Source organism: Lampris incognitus, chromosome 9 (genome assembly GCF_029633865.1).
Source record: "Lampris incognitus isolate fLamInc1 chromosome 9, fLamInc1.hap2, whole genome shotgun sequence".
In the NCBI taxonomy this organism is placed as follows: Eukaryota; Metazoa; Chordata; class Actinopteri; order Lampriformes; family Lampridae; genus Lampris; species Lampris incognitus.
The window spans coordinates 23,877,904-23,901,180 of record NC_079219.1 but is presented as its reverse complement, the minus strand read 5'-3'; the positions used below and the strand labels follow the sequence as shown (position 1 = coordinate 23,901,180).

Here is a 23,277-nt window from a genome sequence, read left to right as displayed (position 1 = left end):
CTTTAATAATTGGTATTCAAAAGTGGACTTGAAACAAAAACCAATAGAAAATGCAAACTAGATAACTACAGAGCAAAACAACACACCTTTAGGAAAAGTTAGATCTTTTGATTAGTTTGTTATTTAGGGGAAAGAGCATAAAAGGTTACTAGACTTACACTGAATGATAGCATTAGTTAATGACAGCTATGATAAAAGCGAAATGTGAAGATGAGGAAATTCACATAGGGAAACTCTGTGCACTTTGCAAATTCACTTTCTCCCTAACATAATGTATATACATTAGAGTAAAGAGGAGCCCATACCAAAAATAGGAAAAGCCAGGGATACCCTACTGCCTGCAAATGAGATACATTGAGTTTTGAGCCATGGACCATTTTGCCTGTCATGTCATTAGCTCACAGACATGTCCACGTTATGACTGTTAAGGCACTAGTGACTACACGATGACTGAATTAGTCCGACTGAAAAATTACAGTGTGGCATGACAGATCACCCAATATTGCAAACACCCTCACCAACACCAACACTATAGAGTACCAGAGGTCTATCTGGATGGATAGTTGAATAATTGCAACCAGAGAGGTGAAAACATTTCCAGAGAAGGTCAGGGAACACAGTTAAGAAACTGGGTATAGCGCCGCGGTGATATGGCTGAAAGTAATTGAAAATCAGGATTAAAATTCTCATATGGAACTAACAATTTTTAAATCATGCTATTTACAATATAACCACTACTGTCAAATTTAAATGGTTAATTGTGCCCCTGAATGAATGATCAATAATTAACAAGGTTAACTGCCCCTTAAAGCGTTTTCTTTTTTGAAGGACAGACTACGCCGTTTCCCTAAGCATTAACTGCATGATTACTTAAAAAAAAACAACAGTCAACCATGAAAGACAACAAGCAGGGATTCCGTTTCAGCCTTCGTTTCTTCACGCAACAACATTTTTATTTATCTCAGCAAAGAATAGGTTAATAAAAACAAATTAAATATCATTAAACCAAATCTAGTAGCATACTTTCATATATATCTATAGTATTTGTGATTGTGGTATTAAACCCCAAAGAGGACAAGTTTAATTAACCTCAAACTGGTGATTTGACAGTTAACAAAAGTGGCAAAAACAATAAGTAGCGAAAATAAAGTACTTTTGTGATTTAGAAATAATAGTCAAATCGCTTTGACTGTGAAGTCAATACAAGTTTCGCAAATACATTTACTTCTCAAATGATAACTGTAAAAGTTATAAGAAAGCCAACAGTCTCTGATTTCAGGATCAGAGTTTTTCCTCTGGCAGCCACATTAGCTGTTAGGCCTGCCCATGAAAATCGATACAGCTCAGTATTACAATATTTTTTTCACAATTTGCTGCCCCTCATATTGATACATTAAAAAAATCATGTTTTAAACGGATTCAAAACATGATTTGAATCCCTCAAATCCCTCTAATCAAATAGCCAATGACTTCTCCACCAGTAGCCAATGACTACTACTGCTGTGGGCTAGTAGTAGGCTAGTTGCCTCCTGGCAATTCCAGCAATGTTTCAGAAGCAAGCATGGCAGAAAATATTAGAGCAGCGCCTTTGTCTTTCAAAGCCGATGTTTGGGTGCACTTTGGGTTTAAAGACAAAACGGAGTAACAATTTGGATAAAACTAATGCCGTTTGAAAGCTCAGTCATACTACACAATATTCAGGGAACACAACCAACTTACAATCTCACTTAAAAAGACACCATGCAGACAATAATTTTAACAATTTAAGAATTAAAATGTAACCATTTCATAGGTAATCTCAAGTATAGTGGACAGCTGCAAATAATCAGTTGGATTACAGTATGTTAATGTTTACAGTTCATTTACAAAATATTGACTATTTCAGTTTTATGAGTTTTGTTTATAAGAATACTTAATATGCACTTTATTTTATGTTACAGCATCTACATTGCAGTTCAGTGTTCTGTGACACAACAAGGATATTTAATATGCACACTATTTTCATATGATATGGCATCTACATTTCATTTCAATGTGTTCAGTGACAATAAAAAATACTTAATATGCACTTTATTTTATGGTGTTATGGCATCTACATCTACATTGCAGTTGAGTTCAGTGTGTTCTATGACACAACAAGAATACTTATTATGCACACTTTATTTTCATATTATATGGCATGGTGATACGTATTATAAGGTCCTTGCCAATACCCAGCCCTGTTAGCTGTGTAGTAGTTCCTATCAATTTTCTTTTCCAGCGAATTTTTCAGTTATGAATAAAATCCAAAAATTTCAGTCTTAATTTTCACTTGATGGTAAAAATTGGGCGTGCTGAGAACAAGATTATGCAATAAAAAGTGTTGGAAACTGATTTTCAGAATTTCAAGAACAGCATGTATTGGGATAACGTAGTGTTAGTTCTGCACAAAGGGAAATTATTTAATCATTTAAAATATGCCAAAAGAAATTAAACTCATGAAAACTTCCGACTTTTTAAAAAGTTTACTCAAAAAAATGCATCTATACTGATATCGGATTTCGGGCTGATACCAGTCTAAAATGGAATATTAGTATCAAAGAATTTGTCCAAGGCTAAAATCTGATACCAAAATCCATGAGTAAATTTTCATAAATAAAAGCAAAGTTGCTTAATTAACTGTATTTCCGGCATACAAAAGCCTGTATTCCTTTAAGGGTGGGGGAAAAAAAACTTTTTTGCCCATTGACCCCAAACTAGCAGCCTAGGGCTGTGCTGCTCATCAAAATTAATAGATTGGATTGGTAATCGGTGTCAGCTGATGCTTAAAAGATTTATACTCAGAATCATTATCCGCATTGAAAAAAAGTCACATCTGCACATCCCTAACTTGGATAGAAACATGGTCCATGTTTCATTCTATGCTGAAAACTCTCAAAGGGTTAATTAACTGGTGGCGGAGCTGCATAAGGAGTACTTTGCCATTGGGCTCACTCTGGAAAAACTTGTGAAACAACTAAGTGCTTAAGTATTGCAACTATCGTATCTCCACCAGTGTAGTGTGTAGTGGCTAAATGACTGGCGGTTCTGTCATTCATCTGCTGGTTGTCAAACATGAGCAGAACGCCACTAGTCATCATCAAAAGTAATTGGGCTGTGTTTATTTCAAACTCCTGGAAAATGTATTTGAGATAATCATCAATATCACTATATCACCTAGTATAGATTGGGGACACAATTTTTAATGAGTCAGAGAATAGGATTTTGAATTTCTTATGTTGATATCTAAATTTAAGATACGATTTCAGGTTAATGAAAGATTTGACTGACCTGCTTCAGACCCAGCTGTGGCTGCAGTGACCACACTCCTGCGGCCACTGGCGTTGTCCTGGTTGCTGTGGTTACTCTCACTATCGCTCTCAGTCTCTGCTGCTGCTAGGAGATCCAACTCCATGTCACTCCCTAGCACCAGGGAAAGAAACAAATAGCATAAAAAAACAAAATAAAAGAGGAGAGGCTCCAATTACTGCTTATTGCAGATTCTGGGTCAGGAAATGTTTAGCATAAACAAAAATAAACCAACAAGAAAAAAATTCGATGACCAACCCTACTTCACAGCTGTCATATTTAGCACTACAGTACAAAGGATTGCTGTCTCTCACCATCCTCATCATGTTCATCATGCTGCCCCTCTGCCTCTGCATTCTCCTCTCCCTGCTCCTCCTGGTCATCATGGTGATCTTCCTCCCCTGCCACACCCTCAACAACCTCAACCTTGGAGACAAGCAAGAAAACAAGCCAATAAGACAGCTGATAAATGATTGAGGCAAAACTGCAGCTCATCTGCTACTAAACAAATTATTTATTAGAGGTAAACCAAATGCACATCTACCATCAAGGTGATGAGCTAAACAAAAATTTAGGTTAGTTGCTAAAGACAATGGAATTTTATCATACCGTGAGACATTTGTTTTTTCATATCTAAATTAAAAGTAATCATGAAAATACAATGCTGTTGATCTATGTCTATGGATGGACTAGAGCACAAATTTCCCTTTCTAACAAAATTTGAACAGTAAAGCTTTAGGAATAAACTCAAAAATATGTCACATTAGAAAAACCACTTTGACTACTTCCTTTAAAATTGATGCAAACCTAGACAAAATACTGCCTTGCTAACAGACCCATACACTGAGTAATTACACTTAAGATGCATTCTTAGAATTTCACCACTGAAATGAACACTGACATCCAAAGGTCATCATCCGCACAATTATTCTGTAATGAGACTCCCCACCTCTTCCACATCTGCTGAGACAATATCATCCTGTTCCTCATCTCTGCCTCTGACAGGCTGGGATTGACTGCTGCGCCGGGGCTGAGGGTTCCTGATGATGTAGGAGGAGGCTGCCTGACTGGAGCTGGGAGAGACCGAGCAGAAGCTTTGATTAATTCCTGACAGCACATGGAAGATCACAACTGTCAGAAAGACCAACAGTTTTGTAGTATGGATTAAGACCGTTTAAGGGATGAAAATTCGAATGAGAATTTTGACCAATTTTTACCAGTGATGTAGTGGGAGGTTCACTAATTAGTCTTTATTAATTCATGGGTGAGAGTAGGGGAAAATGGAGAAATGTGAAAAGAAAACCCCAAGAAGGTTGAAAGGTTTCAAATCCATTTGTATAAATTCAAAAAATCCACTAGATGTCCCGACAAGAAAGCCCTGCATGTAAAACTACTGACCTGCTAGACTGGTCAGGTGAGGGTCTTGGTGGAAGAGGCTCCACAGAGAAAAGCTCCTCGCTGCCCTGCACTGCATCAATGCTGGTACTGGCCAGGGTGAATGGAGCTGTGGGTCTTGCAATTCCCATACGCACTGGGACAATCAGAGACTCTGCCACGTTACAAAGCTCCTCAACAGCATAAGGTAGCAGAGCCTGGAATACACGCCGGCACTTTCCAATTGGCTGGGGAATGAAGTTGCTATGTGGAGGAAAATCAAGAAAAATATAAAAATCAACATTTGTTGCATACACTTCACCAGATCATGTTATAATTGCTACACTTCAATTGTGTACTGAATTCCAGCTTTGCTCAACAAGTGGCACAAGGTCAGGGGAGCAAAACACAATTGAGTTCCAGCCTTACTTTTTCTTCTTTGAAGAGGCCATCTCCACACTGAGGATGACAAAGACCCGAGCCACAGAGCGCAGAAAGCGTCTAGTGACATTGATTGCCTCCTCTCTCCGACCAGGAGTATACTTGTTCTGCAATTCCTTCACCAGTGTCCCCAGGAGGGTGTCTATAAACTAGTGGGAGATCAACGGGGGGGGGGGGGGGGGAGAGAGAGAGAGAGAGAGAGAGAGAGAGAGACAAAACCTTGAGTCATGCAGTCTGATCCTTATTTTGAGTTTTTCTTCGAATAGCACAAGTCCAAGGGTGAAAAGAAGAACAGGAAAGCAGAGAAAATGACCGAGTAATTTCAATGACGATTCCCTTGTAAACCCTGTAGTTATGCACTTTCCTCAGTTACTTTTTATAAGATGGTATCCATTTTAACTATACCGAAGCAAGATTTTTAAGGTGGCTTTACTTTATAAGACACTGCACCGTGTCATGAAAGGAAGACTACAGTGAGAAACAGAGGGCACCAACCACCCCTGCTAGATGCTGTCTGGAAGTCAAGAGAGACCAAATAGACTCACCGTAATGTCAGGTGCACATTTGACAATGAGGCAGTGGGTGAAACAGTCAAGGCGGATAGTGCCACTCTGCTGGTTCAGGTAGACCTGCTCCTCAGGCAAAAGGTGGGCAATCCTGCTGCTGGCACTAAGTCTAGAGCACACAGACCACATAGTAGTCACATTAGCAACATCTCCATGGTGCCTAATATTTCACCCATAATCAGACTGATAACCAAATCTGATCAATATTACATCATGTGAACACCTCCTGTGTAAATAGACCAAGTGCTGAAGAGACAAACATTAAAAAAAAAAAAATTCTTCAAATTTTCCCCCTTTTTTCTCCCCAATTGTACTTGGCCAATTATCCCACTCTTCCCAGCTACCCCGGTCGCTGCTCCAGTCCCCTGCCGGTCCAGGGAGGGATGCAGACTACCACGTCTCCTCCGATACATGTGGAGTCGCCAGCTGCTTCTTTTCACCTGACAGTGAGGTGTTTTGCCAGGGGGACGTAGCGCGTGGGAGGATCACGCTATTCCCCCCAGTTCCCCCTCCCCCCGAACAGGTGCCCCAACTGACCAGAGGAGGCGCTAGTGCAGCGACCAGGACACATACCCACATCCAGCTTCCCACCCGCAGACACGGCCAATTGTGTCTGTAGGCACGTCCGACCAAGCCAGAGGTAACACGGGGATTCAAACCGACGATCCCCATGTTGGCAGGCAACGGAATACCCAGACGCCCCTGAATGGACAAACATTCTGATAATATATTTAACAAGAAAATGTTAGTTGCCAAAATAATGTAACTACATCTCATTTGATGTGCATGTGTATTCACCCAGAAGTGACATTTGCATCGTTCAGGAAAACACCAAGTTTGTGGGGAACAAAACTGGTCTGTGGGAGATACAACTCTCTTTTTTGGCTTTCAAACTCACTTTCAAAGATTTAACAATTCCTGAATGCCTGGTTGCAAGGTTAGAAACAACAAATTTAATAGATCTTCGTTTTGGAAAAATAGCATCCAAATATGTTCAGTTGATGATGTGAGTTAACCCTAACCTTTGAGATATGCATTTGGAGGGCATTCATTTGGAGTGAATGAAAGGTTTACTTGTAACCACACCAACTGTAGCTCAGAATTTAGAGCTCTAACAGTGAATCAGTTATGCCTCTGCTGTGTATCAGACTGCATTATTCTTTTGCTTTCACAAATATAAAACTATTGCACCAAACAAGACTCCTAATACACCTGAATGACAAATCTAATACCAGAACCTTAAGGATTGATGTTGCTTTGCTAAAGCATCTTCATCAATTTGCCAGTGTCTTGCAATGTAAAACTGGGACACTGACTGTGCTCCTAGTTGGTTTTACTCACGGGTCTTTGTTCTCCTGGGAACCGAACATGATCATGGACTTGAGTGCATTCCAGTCCTGCAGCACCCTCTCCAGAGCCAGCTGGGCAAATCGGGGAGGCTCAAGGTCATGGTCCGGCATATCAGAGTCTGGGGGGAGGGTTTTTCATATAACAGTTGTCTTGGGGGGATAATAACCACTCACTTGCATGTGGCTGGTGATAGGTGAAGAAAAAAGACATGACAAAAGATCCGGTGCCTACCTTCTGCGTTGGCAGCCTTGCGGTTCCTGTCCTCTCTGATGCGCGGTGGTCGGTACTGACAGTGCTCAACGCTCTGCCTGGCAACTGTCTGCACCAGAAAGAGTAATATATGCTCCCCCCTATAAATGGGAAAATACAATTGGGAGAAACATCACTTATTACCCAAAGAACCAGCAATTGTGCCCACATTAAATTTTTCCTTTCAAGTTACACTTCTAACAGTTCAATGGCTCCATTTGTCTTTATAAAGAGAAAGCAATCAGGTTTTTTAATAGTTTTTTTATATAAAATTATTAGGTTATTAGTCGTCTCACTGGAAAAGCCCCCACTGCCCTACAATAGATTAAAACACAGGGCAAGTTGTAGTTTCAGTACTAAATGGTACAGGAGAGTGCTGTATATAATAATAATAACAATAATAACAATAATAATAAAAAACTTTATTTATTTATATCGCACCTTTCTAAACAACTTTACAAGGTGCATTGCACAACAGGATAAAATAATGCATAGTCTAGATAAAACAACAAAATACAAGAAAAAAATAGGACAAAATGCCAGATCCGCTCCACAGAACAAGGTAAACCACAGTCAGGATAAAATTACAAGAGGATAATTAAAACTTAGAGAATTAGAGCCGATAAGATGAGGATTATGATAAAAATAAGGGAATGAAAGAAAAATATAAAAATATAGAGAATTAAAAATGTAAATGTATATGGTCTCACTGGGATCTTACCTGCTGTTTGGTGTGGTAACCAGGTTGGTGGTGGTGAGTAACCTGTAAAGCAGATCCAGGCGAGCAGCCTTCTGTCCAGCTATCAGTGTTTTGCACTTACATTTTTCCCAGCAGTCACAGTATGCTGTGGGAGAGGTCCTTTTAAGCCTAGAAGAGAGGGCAGCACCCATACAAAAAGATTATTACCAAAATTAGGACCCGGTTTGACATAAGGCTGATCAAAAGTAGTGATAAAAAATATTCTCTAAGCTTGGACATGGCTATAAGGGTAAAGGCTAGCACTTACTTGCAATCGTGTCCCTTGTGGCACACCCTGGCACACTCGGTGCAGCAGCAGAGAGACTCAAGCAAACCACAAGTTCTGCACTCGAAGATATCCTAAAAAAGCCGATGACATGATACCTTTCAGTGTGTGAACACTTAATCAAAACATCATCAAGACCAATTTGCAAAACCAGTCGATTTTGCCCACACCCAAAATAGCCTGAAATATTGAGTAAAAGAAAAAAAAAAACACATCCTTAAAATAGGCACCCTTGAATTTGGTTTGATGCAGCTTTAACAAATCTGTTTTTTAGTGAACAGGTGTTTTTCGTTTAGACTATAGTGTGTAGCCTCCTGTGGAACTGACCTGGTTGATGTGTTCAGCTCCAGTCCAAGTGAAGCTGCAGGTGTCGTTACAACAAAGGACATAGAGAGGAGAATCATCCGGGTTGGTCCCCGAGGGGCAGATCATCTCCATAAACACAGAGTCTGCATCCTCCTTCTCTGCAATGCCGGGGTCACCCACTGTGTTATAAACGGAATTGAGGGTGGAAAAAATAATAAACTGAGGAAAGGGGGACGCTGGTTGTAAACAGGACAGTCAAAGTCGGCCTCCATACTTTCAAATTATGGATAAGTTCCTATGCTCAGTTTCTTTTTTACCCAACCATTTCAAATTACATCACTTTCACAAAAAAATGAAACAAATTGTTGTGCTGTTTCATCACCTACGAAGCACAACAGACAGTTTCCTCCACATGCTGACCTTGTTTAGGACAGCCAGTTGTGAGCTGACTGAGTGACCTACCCTTGGCCATTTTCTGAGCAGCCTCCAGTACAGTGATGGCTGCAGGGTAAGCTCTTCCACTCACAGCAAGCATGAACGGGGTCATTCCACGGGCATCCCTGTCAAATAACAACACAGCCACACACTTTAGAGACCACAAGAATAATTTTTTTTTTAAAAAAACACAAAAACAGTCATCCAAGAATTTATGTCAATTTGCCCAATTATTTTAACATTTTCTGTGACTTCAGACAAATATTCTCATATATAAATTAAGGGATGTACTTGGCAGAGAGCAGCTCCCGAAGGTGTGGCCTCAGAACAACACTGTCACACATTAGCTTGAGGATAAGGTGGGCATTGGCCTTCCTGTCTTTAGATTCAACTACAGTTGGCTCAGTGGATGGACCTGCTCAGACAGTGAAGAGAAAATCCATTTGATATCAAACTCAATTCCATTTGTTTTTTACAGAATGCTGAAGTACCTAACTTGTATATGGCTAAGTAAAAAAAACCCATGACTGAAGAGGCAACGGGATCAAATGAAAAACAAAATATTATGACGCTTCAGCTACTCTCAAATACCTCACACATTTAAGATAATACAAATGCATCCCTGAACCCCATTATTCATATAAATCAAATTCCAACTGGCTTTAAAGAAATATGGTCTCCTTCTTTCTGACCTGCTATGGTGGAAGTGCTAGGTCCCTGGCTGGCTCCCGTGGCGGCAGTGGTCAGTGAACCAACAGCTGGAGCGAGTATGAAATCAATGTCACCGTCTATTGGGGGAAAAAATCATTGGTTGAAGAAGGGCAGAAATAGAAATGTAATGATCTTAACTCTCCTTCAGCAAAAATCAAATTGTAAAAGAAGACATGTAAGAATCCACAGATGGGGCTTTGCTTTACTGACCAGGATCCATGGGTGGGGGGTCTGGTACCCAACTGGGAGGGGCGATAGGTGGAGACACAGGGTCCTGGTGGTCACTGGAGGATGGGCCAGACTCATGACGGCCAAGGCCTGCCGCTCTTAGAGACCGTCGCATCATCTCTCTCAGACGAAGCCTGGAGACAATGCACATGACAAGACGGGATTAACACCGAGTCCATGCTTGACAGTATCTGTTTTGGTATTACAAGAGTAATGCAAACTGATTTGCGCATTTGCTGGACTTTACTGAAGGACACCTTTCTCAAAAGAACGGAATCTGGAAACTTTATTTGGTTACCAGCATAGACAGACTATTCTTTTTCATGCATTTCCTTTAGTGCAACAACAACACAGCACTTTATATCAGCTGCTTATTACCCTCTGCTACTAGAAGAGCCAGTCCTATTCCCAGAGCTGTTGCTGGAGACCACAGAAATGGCGTTGGCAATAGCCTCTACAGCAGACAGACGCTCTGCAAATGTGTTCCTCTCTGAACGTTCAGCTTCTGAAATAACACAGCACCAACCGTTACCATGGAGACAGAAGCTAGGCAATCAATAGATACAGATGAACAGAACAGAATGCAAGTTGGAATTCAATGTTAAGTGAAAAAGTGATCTTCCACGCTTGCATTTATTTTTAAATTATGATAACAAAGGTAATGGCTGGGAGGAGCTGAGAAAGAAATGGACATCAGAGCTATTATCTCTCTGTTATCATCTGCCCATTTCAGAGAGATCTTCACACAATCTGTTATCACTCTAGTTTACCTTCTTCCTCCTTGGTCTCCTTATTACTGACAGGGAAGCAGACAGATACAGCAGCATGGAGAATGTTGCGGTTGCCATCGCAGCGGTGGCCAAGCAGGGCTCCAAGAGCCTGACTGCTATGGTCCAACAGGAAGGCCTGCTCTAGATTCACAAGGTACTGCCGACATGCCTCGTAGTCACAGCGCAGCACATGCTGCATCAATGTCTGCTTCTAAGATGCACAAAGAAAAGGAGGACCATTTAGTAATGTCTGTCAATTCCTTTGGATGTGCTTGATTTGTAGAACAGCCACTTAGCATATTTCACTGTGATAAAGACGACAAAGGCGTTTTCTGGTCTTTTAGGAAGTACTGGGGCGAGTGTTATGACATGGGGGAGCTGAGGATTGATATTTAACAACTCAAGGCTGTTGGGCCACTTGAAAGGTCAAAAGGCAGGAAAAGCAATGCCATCACACAAAGGGTAGTTTGTTCTGTTGTATGATCATTTATTCAGCCATTCTTAGTGCCTTGGATACAAGGTAATATACCTACAAACATTTTACTTATCACTCTGAAATAATTCTCCTTTGAAGATCTTACAAACAAAACAGTTTTCTATATTATGTGTATTACTTTTGACTTTTACCTCAACAGCCATGATAATAATAGCAGCTTTCTTTTTAATGGTGGAGTTGGAGGGGAGATTAGCTAGAGAGTGCACCCCCATGCCAAGGCTAGCGATGGGTGGTAGGTCCAGCCAATCAGGATCTCGAATTCCACCCATGCAGTCTTTGGCCATTGGGTAGATTGTGCCATTTCCGTCCCGGAGAATGATGGGAGATTCCTAGAAGAAATATTGTTTAAATGTCAAGAGGTTTTACCACACATCAACTCTACTCTTAAAAAAACTACAGCCCTATTCGAGCTGGATTTGACAGTGGGAGGTTCTGTAATTTAAACGATAACAAACAACATGCAGGATTTTTATGCAATACAAATCTGCAATGTTTGAAATTTTTACTAAAATTTTTTAACAACATTGAATTATCTTTCATTTCACCAAACTTGAGATGTCCTTCAATAATAGCAATCCGTTTCAAATCCAGCCCACAGTAATATAATTGCTTAAACGGTACTTTTTGGCAACAAGAACACCTGCAATCGTCTACCTAAAGTAATTATAGAGTCTGTGGTTGGATTTGCAAAGGGGATAGTTTATCCAGCGACATACTCACCGCCGGACTCATGTAATTCCTTTTAGGTCTCTTTGTGGCCAGAACACCCAGCAGAATTCATGTTACAACCCACATTCAGCCCTATGGAGTCTGTTACTGAGGTAACAGGAGATTTCCAATCCTGCAAATGTATCATCTACTACCAGTACCACACTGAGGAGACCCATGCGATAAACCCATTAAAAGTCTTCCACAAACTGAAATCTCACAAAGTGATGCACTTTATCTGATTTGGCAGAATAATATTTGTTTGGGCCATCCAGCATTGCTAGCAAAATTGCAACAGTAACTAGCAGGTTCCATTTCCGATACATTCCATGGAATGTACCTTTTGTTCTTATATGCTAAAATAATTGCAATTGTGATGTTTTACATCCAGGCTTTGTGTAGCAATGAGAGAAATTAAAGAGATCCTTTGTCTCATATGAATGGACCGCTAGAATTATACACATAGCACTTGACATTTTCATTACAGGACCTCCCTCAGTAAAACTAATCCAGTTTGAAAAGGGCTCATGTCCAAGACAAGTATAGATACGTTCTGGAGAAAATAAGACAGGTGTCAGTATTTTCTAAGTTTTTACTAGCCTGCATCAGGATATTTTACCACATTAAAGGAGTAAAAAAACACTAGATTAACACAATTTCCCATCCATACAAATGTGTTGCCAACAAAAGAGGTGGTAAACTCACCTGTCCTGCAGTGAAGATGGCGACATTACGCTCACTCTGCCCCAGAAAGGCCGGGTTACTGGTTGGGAAGTTATTCTCCTGTTCAGCTTTGCCTGTGGCCAGATCAAAGACACAGTACCTTACCCAGTTACCAGTTTTCAGCACTGCGTGAACTCCTGGAAGAGAAAAAAAGAAGGGTAAAGGGCCAGAAAGACTCTCTTCAAATTATATAAATCTATTAGAGAAAAACAGAATATTTTTTAGCTGACATACCTTTGGAGTCAACATTTACAGCAAGAATCTCAGCCTTTTCTGGGATGCAGAGTTTTTTAGGTGTGCGCTGAAAGCAATCAGGAACTTTGGGAGTTCCACCTGATTTCACCACCTTTTGGAAATACAAAAAAAAAAAAATCAGAAAATCAACTTTTACAACCACACTCTGGTAGTACACACTGGATCTTTTTAATCCAATATTTGCTGTACTTGACAAAGAACATTCGAAAAATCTGATATGATATACGCAACACCACAATATTAATCTGCTTATTTCACACAAATTGGATCATTGGACTTCATATATTACTATCTAGAACATGTATTTTTAAATGAGCAATTGTGTCCATACCTGTAACTCATCTATTCTGAGGAGCCTACAGTCTTGCAGCAATGATGATGGATCAGAGTCAGTGGGGGCACCAGCGCTCTGGCTGCTCATGCTGCTGGAGGTCCCTGGAAACTTCACAGCAACATATGCACCATCCACCTTAAGCACCTTGGAGGCAAAACCAAAGGGGATGTTAAGAATGTTGGATCAACGTTGCGAGAAAAAAAAGGCCAGAAAAGCAAACTAAGGCCTGAGTGATGGGTGGTCTATGGGTTGCTGGGTTGGATATCAAGAGATTTATTTAGGTGGACTTTATTCAGAAAGGCAACATGAATGGTCGATATCTAGTTATTCACAGGATATTTGACACATTACATTACAGTCATTTAGCCGACGCTTTTATCCAAAGCGACTTACAATAAGTGCATTTAACGTAGGAAATCTATGCTATTACTTCTGTTAAAAGTGACTGTATAGATGGTATATTAAATTATAGTTAAAATAGAATTGTAATACTAAAAGGAAGTTGTAGTAATCTGAATGCAATTGCAACGCTATAAACCTCAAATACTATACTGTATTTAAATGTTTCCATTTCTTCCTCAAAAATTATGATACATATTGGAACCGAGGTTCAATAAGAACTAAATTTGATAAGCAGAATCAGAACCCAACTCTAATGGATTGAGATAGTAGCATTTTAAGCCATCTTTCTCAGACTGTTCATTTGATGTGTGCACAGGAGATATTAGACATAAATTTGCTTACACACAGGTTTATTTGAAACTTTGGCCATTTGTGTCACCCAGTGATATAATGGAAAACAAGACTGTGGTTACTGGACCTTATCATGACTTATTTACAAAGTACTATATTAATCAGATGAAAATGAATAAAAAATACTGAAATGAAATACTGAAACTGAAATGTTAAGATTATTCTCTATGTTTTGTTAACACAATCAGTTACTTTTATTAAATATTTGATATGTTATGTATGAAAAGATGAGCTCCACTGCAGCAAATGCAACAAGCCACTGTTCCAACTGTATCATTTATTAAAACTTTTTCTTTGTGGTGCCATCCTCTTGTACTCTCAGGCCCCCCCCCCGTTTAAGGGATGTTAACAGAGGGGGGGCCTATGAGTACATCTGTCACCATCTTACAATGCTGTGATTGCAAACATTCGCAAATCCTCTGTGAATAGTACGGACGGCCATATGGTCACGCCCATATTTGCATATGAAACCGGTCGTTGGTCTCGGTCATTATGCAACTGTATTGTTTATAAGGGTGGGGATACCTGCAGTCAGTTTAGACTGAAGCAGTCACTTAGATGAAGTGATGAAACGTATCTGTCAATAAACGTTGTGTCCAGATGAACTGATTCAACCTTCTTTAATTTTCTTACCTGGATTATTGAGCATGCATAGACATTTATTATAATGAATTAAAAAATATATTTGCACCAGCTGGGTGAAATAGAAAGGTTCGACTGCAACCCACTCACCTTTCCTACGGGAACATTTTTAACATCTTCAACAAACACCACCTCCCTGAGAGGCCACTGCTCCTCATTAACCTTCTCCTCCTCTTTTGGCGCTGGCGTCGAGCGTCTTCGTTCTGTAAGGTGTCCAAGAAAATAATTAGTCTTCCACAGAACAAAATACGAGGATTAAACAATATATAGTCACAATCATTTACAGCTTCAGCAGCCATACCAGTGCAAAATATGACATGTAATTTAAGTGGCAATCTCAAGATTCTCACTTAAATGTCCATTAAGTTACTTTCTTTTGCCAAACGAGGTGACACAATGACAATTCAGTCTCTCGGCCAGTGATAAAAGTCCTTCCATACGCAGCAATAAAGAAATATAAACGTGTTCAATAGTGAAATTTGCTAGCATTGCACATGTTTTACATCTCCCAGCAGTGGTTGGTCCGCCAGAGAGAATAGGTGCAACAAGAGAGGATAGGTCCAGTACATCACTATATTCCAGTGTTGTACTTGACCAACTAGCTAGCGGATTAAAGTGACTCCAAGGAAGCGTATACCAAAAAAAGAACGCAACCGGAATCTTCAAGATTGCCACGTTAAGGTTAGTTTCTGGTGAGAAAAAGAGGAAAAATTATGAACATTCATTTTTTTTCCCCATTTGCCTGATATGATAAGTGGAAAAGAGAAAAAGAACAGCAAAAAAAAACAAAAAACAAAAAACAAAAACACTGACCCAGCTATACCCCCTTCACAGGGCGCAACCGCCGGAAAAAGTAGCTGACAAAAAAGAAGGGGTAAAAAATAAAATAAAAAAAGAAACCCTTTGCAGTACGTTTCTTTTTATGAAAGCTTTTATGAATGTTTGATATTTGTTTTTATTTATGCTGTTTTTGTTTTTGCTCTTACTTGTTTGGTCTTACTCTTGTTTTTGCCTTTGTTTTAGAAAAGTGCTATATAAATAAAACTATTATTATTATTATCTGTTTCAAAGTCAAAAGACTCATGAAAGCATAGAGAGGGTGTTAAAATTAGGGTTTGCGTCTGGGAGACAGTGAGGTAAAATCAAGACAGGGTGCAAGAGAGCTAGACCTGAAGAGATAGATATGAAGTGAGAGAAGCTGGCATACTGTAGGGCAGCGAGGCACTGCTAGCGATGGAAGAGGTATCACTACAGGTAGACGCTGGGGAGGGAGGGGGGCCCATCTCAGTCTTCACCAGCTCTGGCTTGCTCTCCATTCTACAGGGAAGAAATAGGACGGATTTTAATTTTACACCTAAAAAAAGGTTTTCATAATGTGACAAGTTAGTTTTTACACATAGGCATAAAACAAGCCACTTTTTCAATTTTCTTTTATTTCATTGTAAAACAAGAAACATATGGGGGCAGTTCACGTATAAGCTGGGTAACCAAGCTATGATTAACACTAGAACAATCATTTTGACTGTTTTGGATTTTCAAAGTTTAATAACTGTGAAAAAAAGATACAGACCTGATGCTCCCTGAATGCTCCTAAAATTACATATATTTGCATTAAAATGAGATTTAGATCAATTGCTCAAAAAAGGGATGCTGTACCTAAAACGATCATGGGCCGTCAAAAGGACGGCTCATAATTTGCGCGTGAACATGTGCGTCATGTCAATATTTATGAAATGTGTTGGTCACATCATTTCCTTTGCAAAGTACATTGCTCCATCCTAGAAACACACTAGCATTCTCCAGTGCAGAGTAATAGTCTAAACTTAATTTTTGATTATTTACAACATGTCTGGTTACAGACACCGTTTCAGACGCACCATGACTACCACCGAGGCATTGCAGTATTAACAGATGTTGAACAGCAGTGATTTTAAATTGTTTGAAAAATAGTATTAAAGTTATATATGCAATGCATTAAAATGCACTCAGCTGGGTATCTATCTTGACAGAATATCGAGTTTAAAAACCATGGGCATTCAGTTTGACGTCCCATGATCGTCCTAGTAGTTTTTAAATTCCAGTCATTGTTTGGGACTGTTTCAATGGTTATTTTCAGTTCTTTTTTTACATTTCACGTTTTATAGGCCTTGTTACGTTTGTTAGATTAGCAATATGTGTTTTCCGTTTTGTTTGTCAGGTAATATTTTCACTTTTTCAATTTGGCTATTCAAGTTTGACCATGTCTCTGAAGTTTAAATTGTGTAATAATAGTATTATAGTTGTTAAAATGTTAATTTTGGTGTCAGTAGTTTCCTAACAGATGTACTAACATACTATGAAATGCACTAATGTCTCAACTGGGTATTTATCTTGACAGAACATAGAGTTTAAAAATCGCCGGTCATTTTGACGGCCCATGGTCATTTTAGGTAGGAGTGAAATCCTGATCGTTCTAGTGTTAATGACTGCCACATAAAGTAGATTGGTTTCAAATTTCTTTTCAAAAAGAACATTCATCCAAATTGGACAAAGTCCTTGAGGCTCCGTTTTTCTGTTTTTGTTGATTCTCTGACATCTCATACAGCAGCTTTCTTATGCCTATCACAGTTACTGGCAATACAAACAGCTGTTTTTTCTACACACATAAGACTGGACAAAGGTTAAAATGCTCCTTTTTAATGAGCGGATAACTAATTTATTGAAGACTGCATTGAAAAGGAAAAAGCCAGAAATCAGGTTTTGTTTTTGTTTTGTTTTTTTAATTGTACTGACTTTATTTCCTGGGTCTTAGTGGTCTTTTCTATGTTTTTGAGGCTCTCTGGTGACCGCAGCTGGAACCTGCAGCTGTCGTTCATGTTCCAGACAGACTCCAATAGGACGCCGACCTTGGGAATTCCAGCGTTGACAGAAAAGGCCACCGCACCAGCATGGTAGAGGGGGTTATTCCTCAAGCACACCTAAAAGAGGACAAAATCAATACACTTTAAGTTAGGGTTGTAACAGTTAGAGGGTGTCTATATGCATGCTCAATAATCCAGGTAAGAAAATCAAAGAAGGTTGAATCAGTTCATCTGGATATGTTCACTGACAGATACGTTTCATCACTCAACTAAGTGACATCTTCAGTCTAAACTGACTGCAGGTATCCCCACCCCTTATAAATACAGTACAATACAGTGCCTAACGACCGAAACCAATGACCAGTTTCATATGCAAATATGTGTGACCTTTAACTAGAGTTTCAAAGGCCATGTGTACTATTCAGAGGATTACGGATTGTTGCAATCACAGCATTGTAAGATGGCGACAGATGTATAAAGACCGAAACCAACAACAAGTTTCATGATCAAATATGGGTGTGCCCAGACTTGCCAACCCTAAAGAATAAAAATAAGTAGTCCTTTTTGTGTGCATGCGCATACATTTTTTTTTCGTGTTTGCGTGCATGCCAAAAGTACATGCTGAAAAAAAGACATCACACAGTACATTGTGAAAAAACACTTATTTATTGAATACTGAAATAAAAAAACAAAACTGCCAGTCATTGGGATTCATGACTGTTCACCATGTTAGTAGGCTTGCATCTGGTAAAAAAAGAAAAAAAGAAAAAGAAAAAGAAATCAGTTTGAAGCCCAAAATAAACTGAAAAGTTTTATGGAGGCCTAAAATCACTCAAGCATTTTTTTAATATAAATTTATTTCTAGTTTTGTCCCTCATCCCACCCGATTAACCCAATGGGATATGGCCAGAACTCTTGTCAAATAACTCCCCTGGTTCACATTTCCACAGGAAGGAGATAGTCGTAACACCAGCTTCCTTCAAACTCGTGTCGTCTGCTCTCGCTCTTTTACACGCTGAAGCCTCGCATGGATTACATTACCTTCAGGCCGCGAAGGAGACGTAGGGAGAATGCTTTCGGTTGCTTGGCTGCAGGCGCCCAAATGGGCCAGAGGGGTCACTGGAGAATGACGAGTCCCCAAACACTACACCGATCTACACCCACTATCCCTCGGGTACGGGTTGCCTAATGAATGCCTTACCCCGTGGATGCTCGGGCCGTGACCAGTTACAGCGAGTCTGGAATACGAACCTCCCAGCCACATGATGAGCAGATTGTCAAGCATTTATTTTAAAGGCAGCTCTTTTGCATATTTTGGGCTATCAACTCGTCGCGTATTTTGGTCTCAAAATACGGAGTGCCTACGCAAGAATACGTAGAGGTTGGCAGATGTGGCATGCCCATTAACTAGAGTTTCGATGGCCATGACCATCCCTGAACCGAGGGGGGGGGGGGCTTAAGAGTACATCTGTCGCCATCTTACAAGGCTGTGACTGCAACTACTCCCCAATCCTCTGTGAATAGTACACATGGCCATCGAAAATCTAGTTAATGGGCACATTCAATGTTGGTTTCGGTCTTAATACATCTGTCGCCATCTTACAATGCTGTGATTGCAACAATGCCTAATCCTCTGTGAATAGTACACATGACCTTTGAAATTCTAGTTAAAGGTCATACCTATATTTGTATATGAAACGGGTCGTTGGTTTCAGTCATTATGCAATTGTATTATTTATACTAAGGGGTGGGAAAACCTGCAGTCAGTTTAGACTGAAGTTGTCACTTATTTGAATGATGAAACGTACCTGTCAATAGACATATCTAGATGAACCGATTCAACCTTCTTTGAACATTTAAAGGGATTTCAACCCAGACTTAGAGTGTGAAGATATGAAATGAGCCTCTTATAACCAAAAAGCCATGAATATTAAAAACATACAGCAAACATTTCCATTCCACTGTTCTCACCTGTGTTCCTACAGTTATGTTAGGTATTGAGGAGATGCCAGCGCTGGACTTTGGTTTCTTGTTCTTGGCTCTAGCCTTTTCCAGCATCTTTTTACGTTGACTAAAAGGCACAACACCCCTGTGGAAGCAAGCAGTCAACTGTCAGAATGAGACTTCTACACATGCCAATCTCTTTTGTATGTGAGAGAACAAAGGAAGGAAGATTTTAGGGATAATTTCAATAAAAAAATTATTAGAAAAACTGCTGTTTGGTGGATCACACACACACACGCGCGCGCGCGCGTGCGTGCGTGTGTGTGTGTGTGTGTGTGTGTTGAACAGGTCAACCTACTGACTAGGAAAATATCTTGAACTGTATCAAGTGAGGTATTTATGTTTTCCAATAAGCATTAAACACAGTGGAGTGTTCTCCCACACAGTCTGGTTTCATACAAAAATCTTCTGAATACTCACCACCAGTAGAGGCTACTCTCCAGCTGTGCACAGGTGTAGAGAGCACAACAATGCAGTGACACAATGCGTTCCCCCTGCAACTCAGGGAAGGTCTGGGTGCTGTGCTCCAGCTTGGAGGCCACTGTGCTCAGTGTGTCATCCACCCAAGTTGCCACCTATAGGGAAAAAGCAGGAGAGAATACACCTTGATAAGGTAAAAAAAGCATGAGCATTAAAGACAGGGTATGACAAACAGATGAGACATCCATTTAACTTATAATCTTCACTACGGAGACATAATCTGAACCAAATGTTATGATCACATATTTTTACAATTAACAGAATATTTTTTACAGACTTAATAATTATAGTTAAAAAGAATATGTGCAAGTAAAGTTTTAGCTACTTTGTTGGTTTCTGTGGCTACAGTCGCTCTAATGCTGTTGGCGGACAATAGGGTGATCTTCTCGTTGCCTAGGCCCAGGAAGGATACACGGGGGTGATGAACTGAAGGATTCTGAGTAAACAAATATCAGAAGGTGAAAGTTAGCAACTCAACTGACAGATTATTTAGTCCTTTTGGTCCAAGAAAGTAAGAATTGTGATAGAAAATTGATTGTGATAGAGAACTGATTCTTTCCTCTGCGTTTCTTATTTACTACTTTGCTACCCAATTTATTGTTGCCTAGATGATAATGCTCATTTAGTGGTGCAGAAAAAGTAGTATTGTGATTGGAAGTGTTGCTCTATACCTGTGCATTTCTGTAGGGTTCCGGTTCACTCCACTTCCACTGGTATAGCTCTCCTTTAGAGCTGACAGCCACCAGCTCTGAGAACAAGGCCCCAATGCTCACAAACTTAACACCATCCTGGGGAAGAAGTTAGGTCTCAGTAAAATGTGCTGCTTTAGAAAAATATACTCATCCACATTTGCTTGGGAACATGAGTAATATATAAATCTTTGGTATGTCCATTATATGGTTACAAAACACATCCAACATAAGCAAGGTACAGAATAGGGATCCCTACAAATTGGACCAACAGGTCTATTTGTTTTCCCACCTTGTCAGGCCACCACTGGAGCTCTTCTCCTAGGGAGACTGGGCTCTGCACTGGGATGCTCTTCTTGTCCAAGCTGGGTTCTCCCTCTCGGCTGGTGGAGCCTCGCTCCGTGTCAAACGAGGCCCCATCCAGCCACCGCCGTTCACGTAACCTCAACACTGACTCACGCTCGCGCAACAGCTCTGAATCACGTTCTAAGGGAAGAAGGAGAACTGGTATGCAATAAGGTCACACCAGTGGGATAAAAGTAAGCCACTCTCTGGGAAAGACCCGTCAACAGATTTTTTAAGAGTAGAGAGAGAGATAGATGTCTTTTTTAGATCAATATGATGCAAATCAAAATTGCGCCATTAAGATTGAGTGGGAATCTAAAGAACACTGTGGGTAAGTCTGTTTGCACACTCACATGTTAAAATGTGAGGTGGAAAAGGAAGTGGATAGACAGAAAGAAAGCATGCACATGGGCTACGAGTGGGCTAGGAAAGTTTTTAAAACAAGCTGCCGTAGAGGGTTCCTGTTAAGACAGGTGGGCCTAGCGGGCCTTTCTCAGAGGGCTCACATAACATACTACAGCCATGCAGTACATAACACCAAACATTGAAGGCTGCACCATCAAACATTCAGACTATAAAACCAGCTGCACAGACAGAAAAGAAAAGGAAAACTGAATTTTGTTTCCTGTAGCATACCTTAACCCAATACACTATTTTTTCAACTAGATTAACCCATCAAAATCTGTAACCATCAGCTTGTACCAAACTACATACCAGAAAATATCTGCATCATGATTACTGTTCACATGACATGACTGTTCCCTGCAGTGGCCCCTACTGTTGCTGCTTTCTGTTAGAGAACAACTTTCCTCATAAAAACATGTCTATTCAACTCTTAAATGTTCAAACAAATCTTTTCTTTTCTTTTTTTGTTTGGAGGAAACATTTAAATAGTTCAGTTATTTAACATTTTCCCTTTCCTTTAAGGGTAATATAATACATGATTTCAGTTTGTCTCCACCCAGTATAAAGTATGGTTACACAATTAATTGCACTAAAATTGTGATATCAATTCATTTTTAAAAGCAGTTTGACTCATATGGGCATCAATCCTGCAGTATTTGCACTTGGACAACCCATTCATAACCCCCCCCCCCCCCCATATTTGCTGTGACCAATGACACTGTGTTATGTAAACACAAGCATGCAACAGGAAAATGCAACAAAACCACCAAGTTCCATACAAGAAAGCCTCCAAAGATACTATCTCAGAAACCACATGACAGGCAAATCCTGTCAGTTCATTCCCACCGAACTGGTTGAAAATGTCATGCAATAAAGACATACTCAATAGTTGATGCTGTTGATGCATATTGTTTCAATTATTAAATTTAATGAACCTAAATACAGTGGAAATTGCCATTTGTTGCAATAACTCTAGGCTAATAGTAAAGGTAGCATTAACATACAGATCAATTCACTGACCTAAAAAAACAAAACAAAACAAAACAACAAAAAAAACACTTTGATAAGATGTAGTTTTAGCTGTGCTGTCCAATTGTTGACAAAAAACACTTTGATAAGATGTAGTTTTAGCTGTGCTGTCCAATTGTTGACCTCATATCCATTTTAAAACTGGAAGACAAAGATCTGGGATAAATTCAATCTCTAAAATTGATAAGTAAACAGTATGGGAAATATTAAAATATATTAACGTGACCTTAGATCAGCGTTCAAGAATAGTCTTTCATCCCATAACGCTTGACATTTGCTGACATGTTTCTATTCCAGAGCAGACACATTAGTTAGCAATTAAATGAACATCAAGCTGGGATAGGCTCCAGCATCCCCGCAACCCTGAGAGCAGGATAAGGGTTCGAATGGTGGCTGGATGGATGGAAATTTTAAACTAAAAAAATAAACATTAAATTGAGGTGTAAACGTTAAATTGAGGTACTACTTTACCCAGATATTTGTGTGATAGTTTTTATATTCCCTATCTTATAAATCACTATAATGCACAAACTGCGTGTTATGCAAAAGAATGATAGTACATATCTACTACTACTACTACTATGATAATAATACGATAATAATATGATGATAGTATATATGTTTTTTTTTAAATCACTGTTTCTAAAAATGTGAGTGAGAAGCTTAATCTAATTTCCAAAGAAAATAATTGTAATTCCCATTTAATCCAGAATCGTGCAGCCCTAGTATAAAGCAATAAAAAAAAACGATGATTTAGAGGGTAAAGGGCAAGGTGGCAGAAGGGACTGTGTC

The 23,277-nt window shown here is 39.6% G+C and overlaps 1 protein-coding gene across 7 annotated transcripts in view; it reads right to left on the bottom strand.

Moving 5' to 3' along the window:
* The window catches only part of ubr5 (ubiquitin protein ligase E3 component n-recognin 5), a 66,941-nt gene that overhangs the window by 19,778 nt on the left and 23,886 nt on the right, over positions 1-23,277 (bottom strand). For 6 of the 7 annotated variants that reach the window (XM_056286006.1, XM_056286007.1, XM_056286009.1 and 3 more), the window contains exons 9-37: positions 20,999-21,210; positions 20,689-20,805; positions 20,343-20,453; positions 19,958-20,112; positions 19,505-19,622; positions 17,466-17,650; positions 15,901-16,010; positions 14,784-14,896; positions 13,296-13,442; positions 12,944-13,055; positions 12,692-12,846; positions 11,410-11,607; positions 10,783-10,993; positions 10,391-10,517; positions 9,995-10,146; positions 9,766-9,861; positions 9,365-9,488; positions 9,101-9,198; positions 8,660-8,817; positions 8,315-8,406; positions 8,029-8,175; positions 7,290-7,408; positions 7,050-7,176; positions 5,688-5,817; positions 5,131-5,291; positions 4,726-4,965; positions 4,277-4,400; positions 3,642-3,753; positions 3,310-3,441 (exon numbers count right to left, since the gene is read on the bottom strand). In XM_056286006.1, coding sequence (XP_056141981.1) covers positions 3,310-3,441; positions 3,642-3,753; positions 4,277-4,400; positions 4,726-4,965; positions 5,131-5,291; positions 5,688-5,817; positions 7,050-7,176; positions 7,290-7,408; positions 8,029-8,175; positions 8,315-8,406; positions 8,660-8,817; positions 9,101-9,198; positions 9,365-9,488; positions 9,766-9,861; positions 9,995-10,146; positions 10,391-10,517; positions 10,783-10,993; positions 11,410-11,607; positions 12,692-12,846; positions 12,944-13,055; positions 13,296-13,442; positions 14,784-14,896; positions 15,901-16,010; positions 17,466-17,650; positions 19,505-19,622; positions 19,958-20,112; positions 20,343-20,453; positions 20,689-20,805; positions 20,999-21,210 — 4,083 coding nt within the window. The remainder of the gene's footprint in view (positions 1-3,309; positions 3,442-3,641; positions 3,754-4,276; positions 4,401-4,725; positions 4,966-5,130; positions 5,292-5,687; positions 5,818-7,049; positions 7,177-7,289; positions 7,409-8,028; positions 8,176-8,314; positions 8,407-8,659; positions 8,818-9,100; positions 9,199-9,364; positions 9,489-9,765; positions 9,862-9,994; positions 10,147-10,390; positions 10,518-10,782; positions 10,994-11,409; positions 11,608-12,691; positions 12,847-12,943; positions 13,056-13,295; positions 13,443-14,783; positions 14,897-15,900; positions 16,011-17,465; positions 17,651-19,504; positions 19,623-19,957; positions 20,113-20,342; positions 20,454-20,688; positions 20,806-20,998; positions 21,211-23,277) is intronic. The other variant, XM_056286008.1, reaches the window with a different exon arrangement.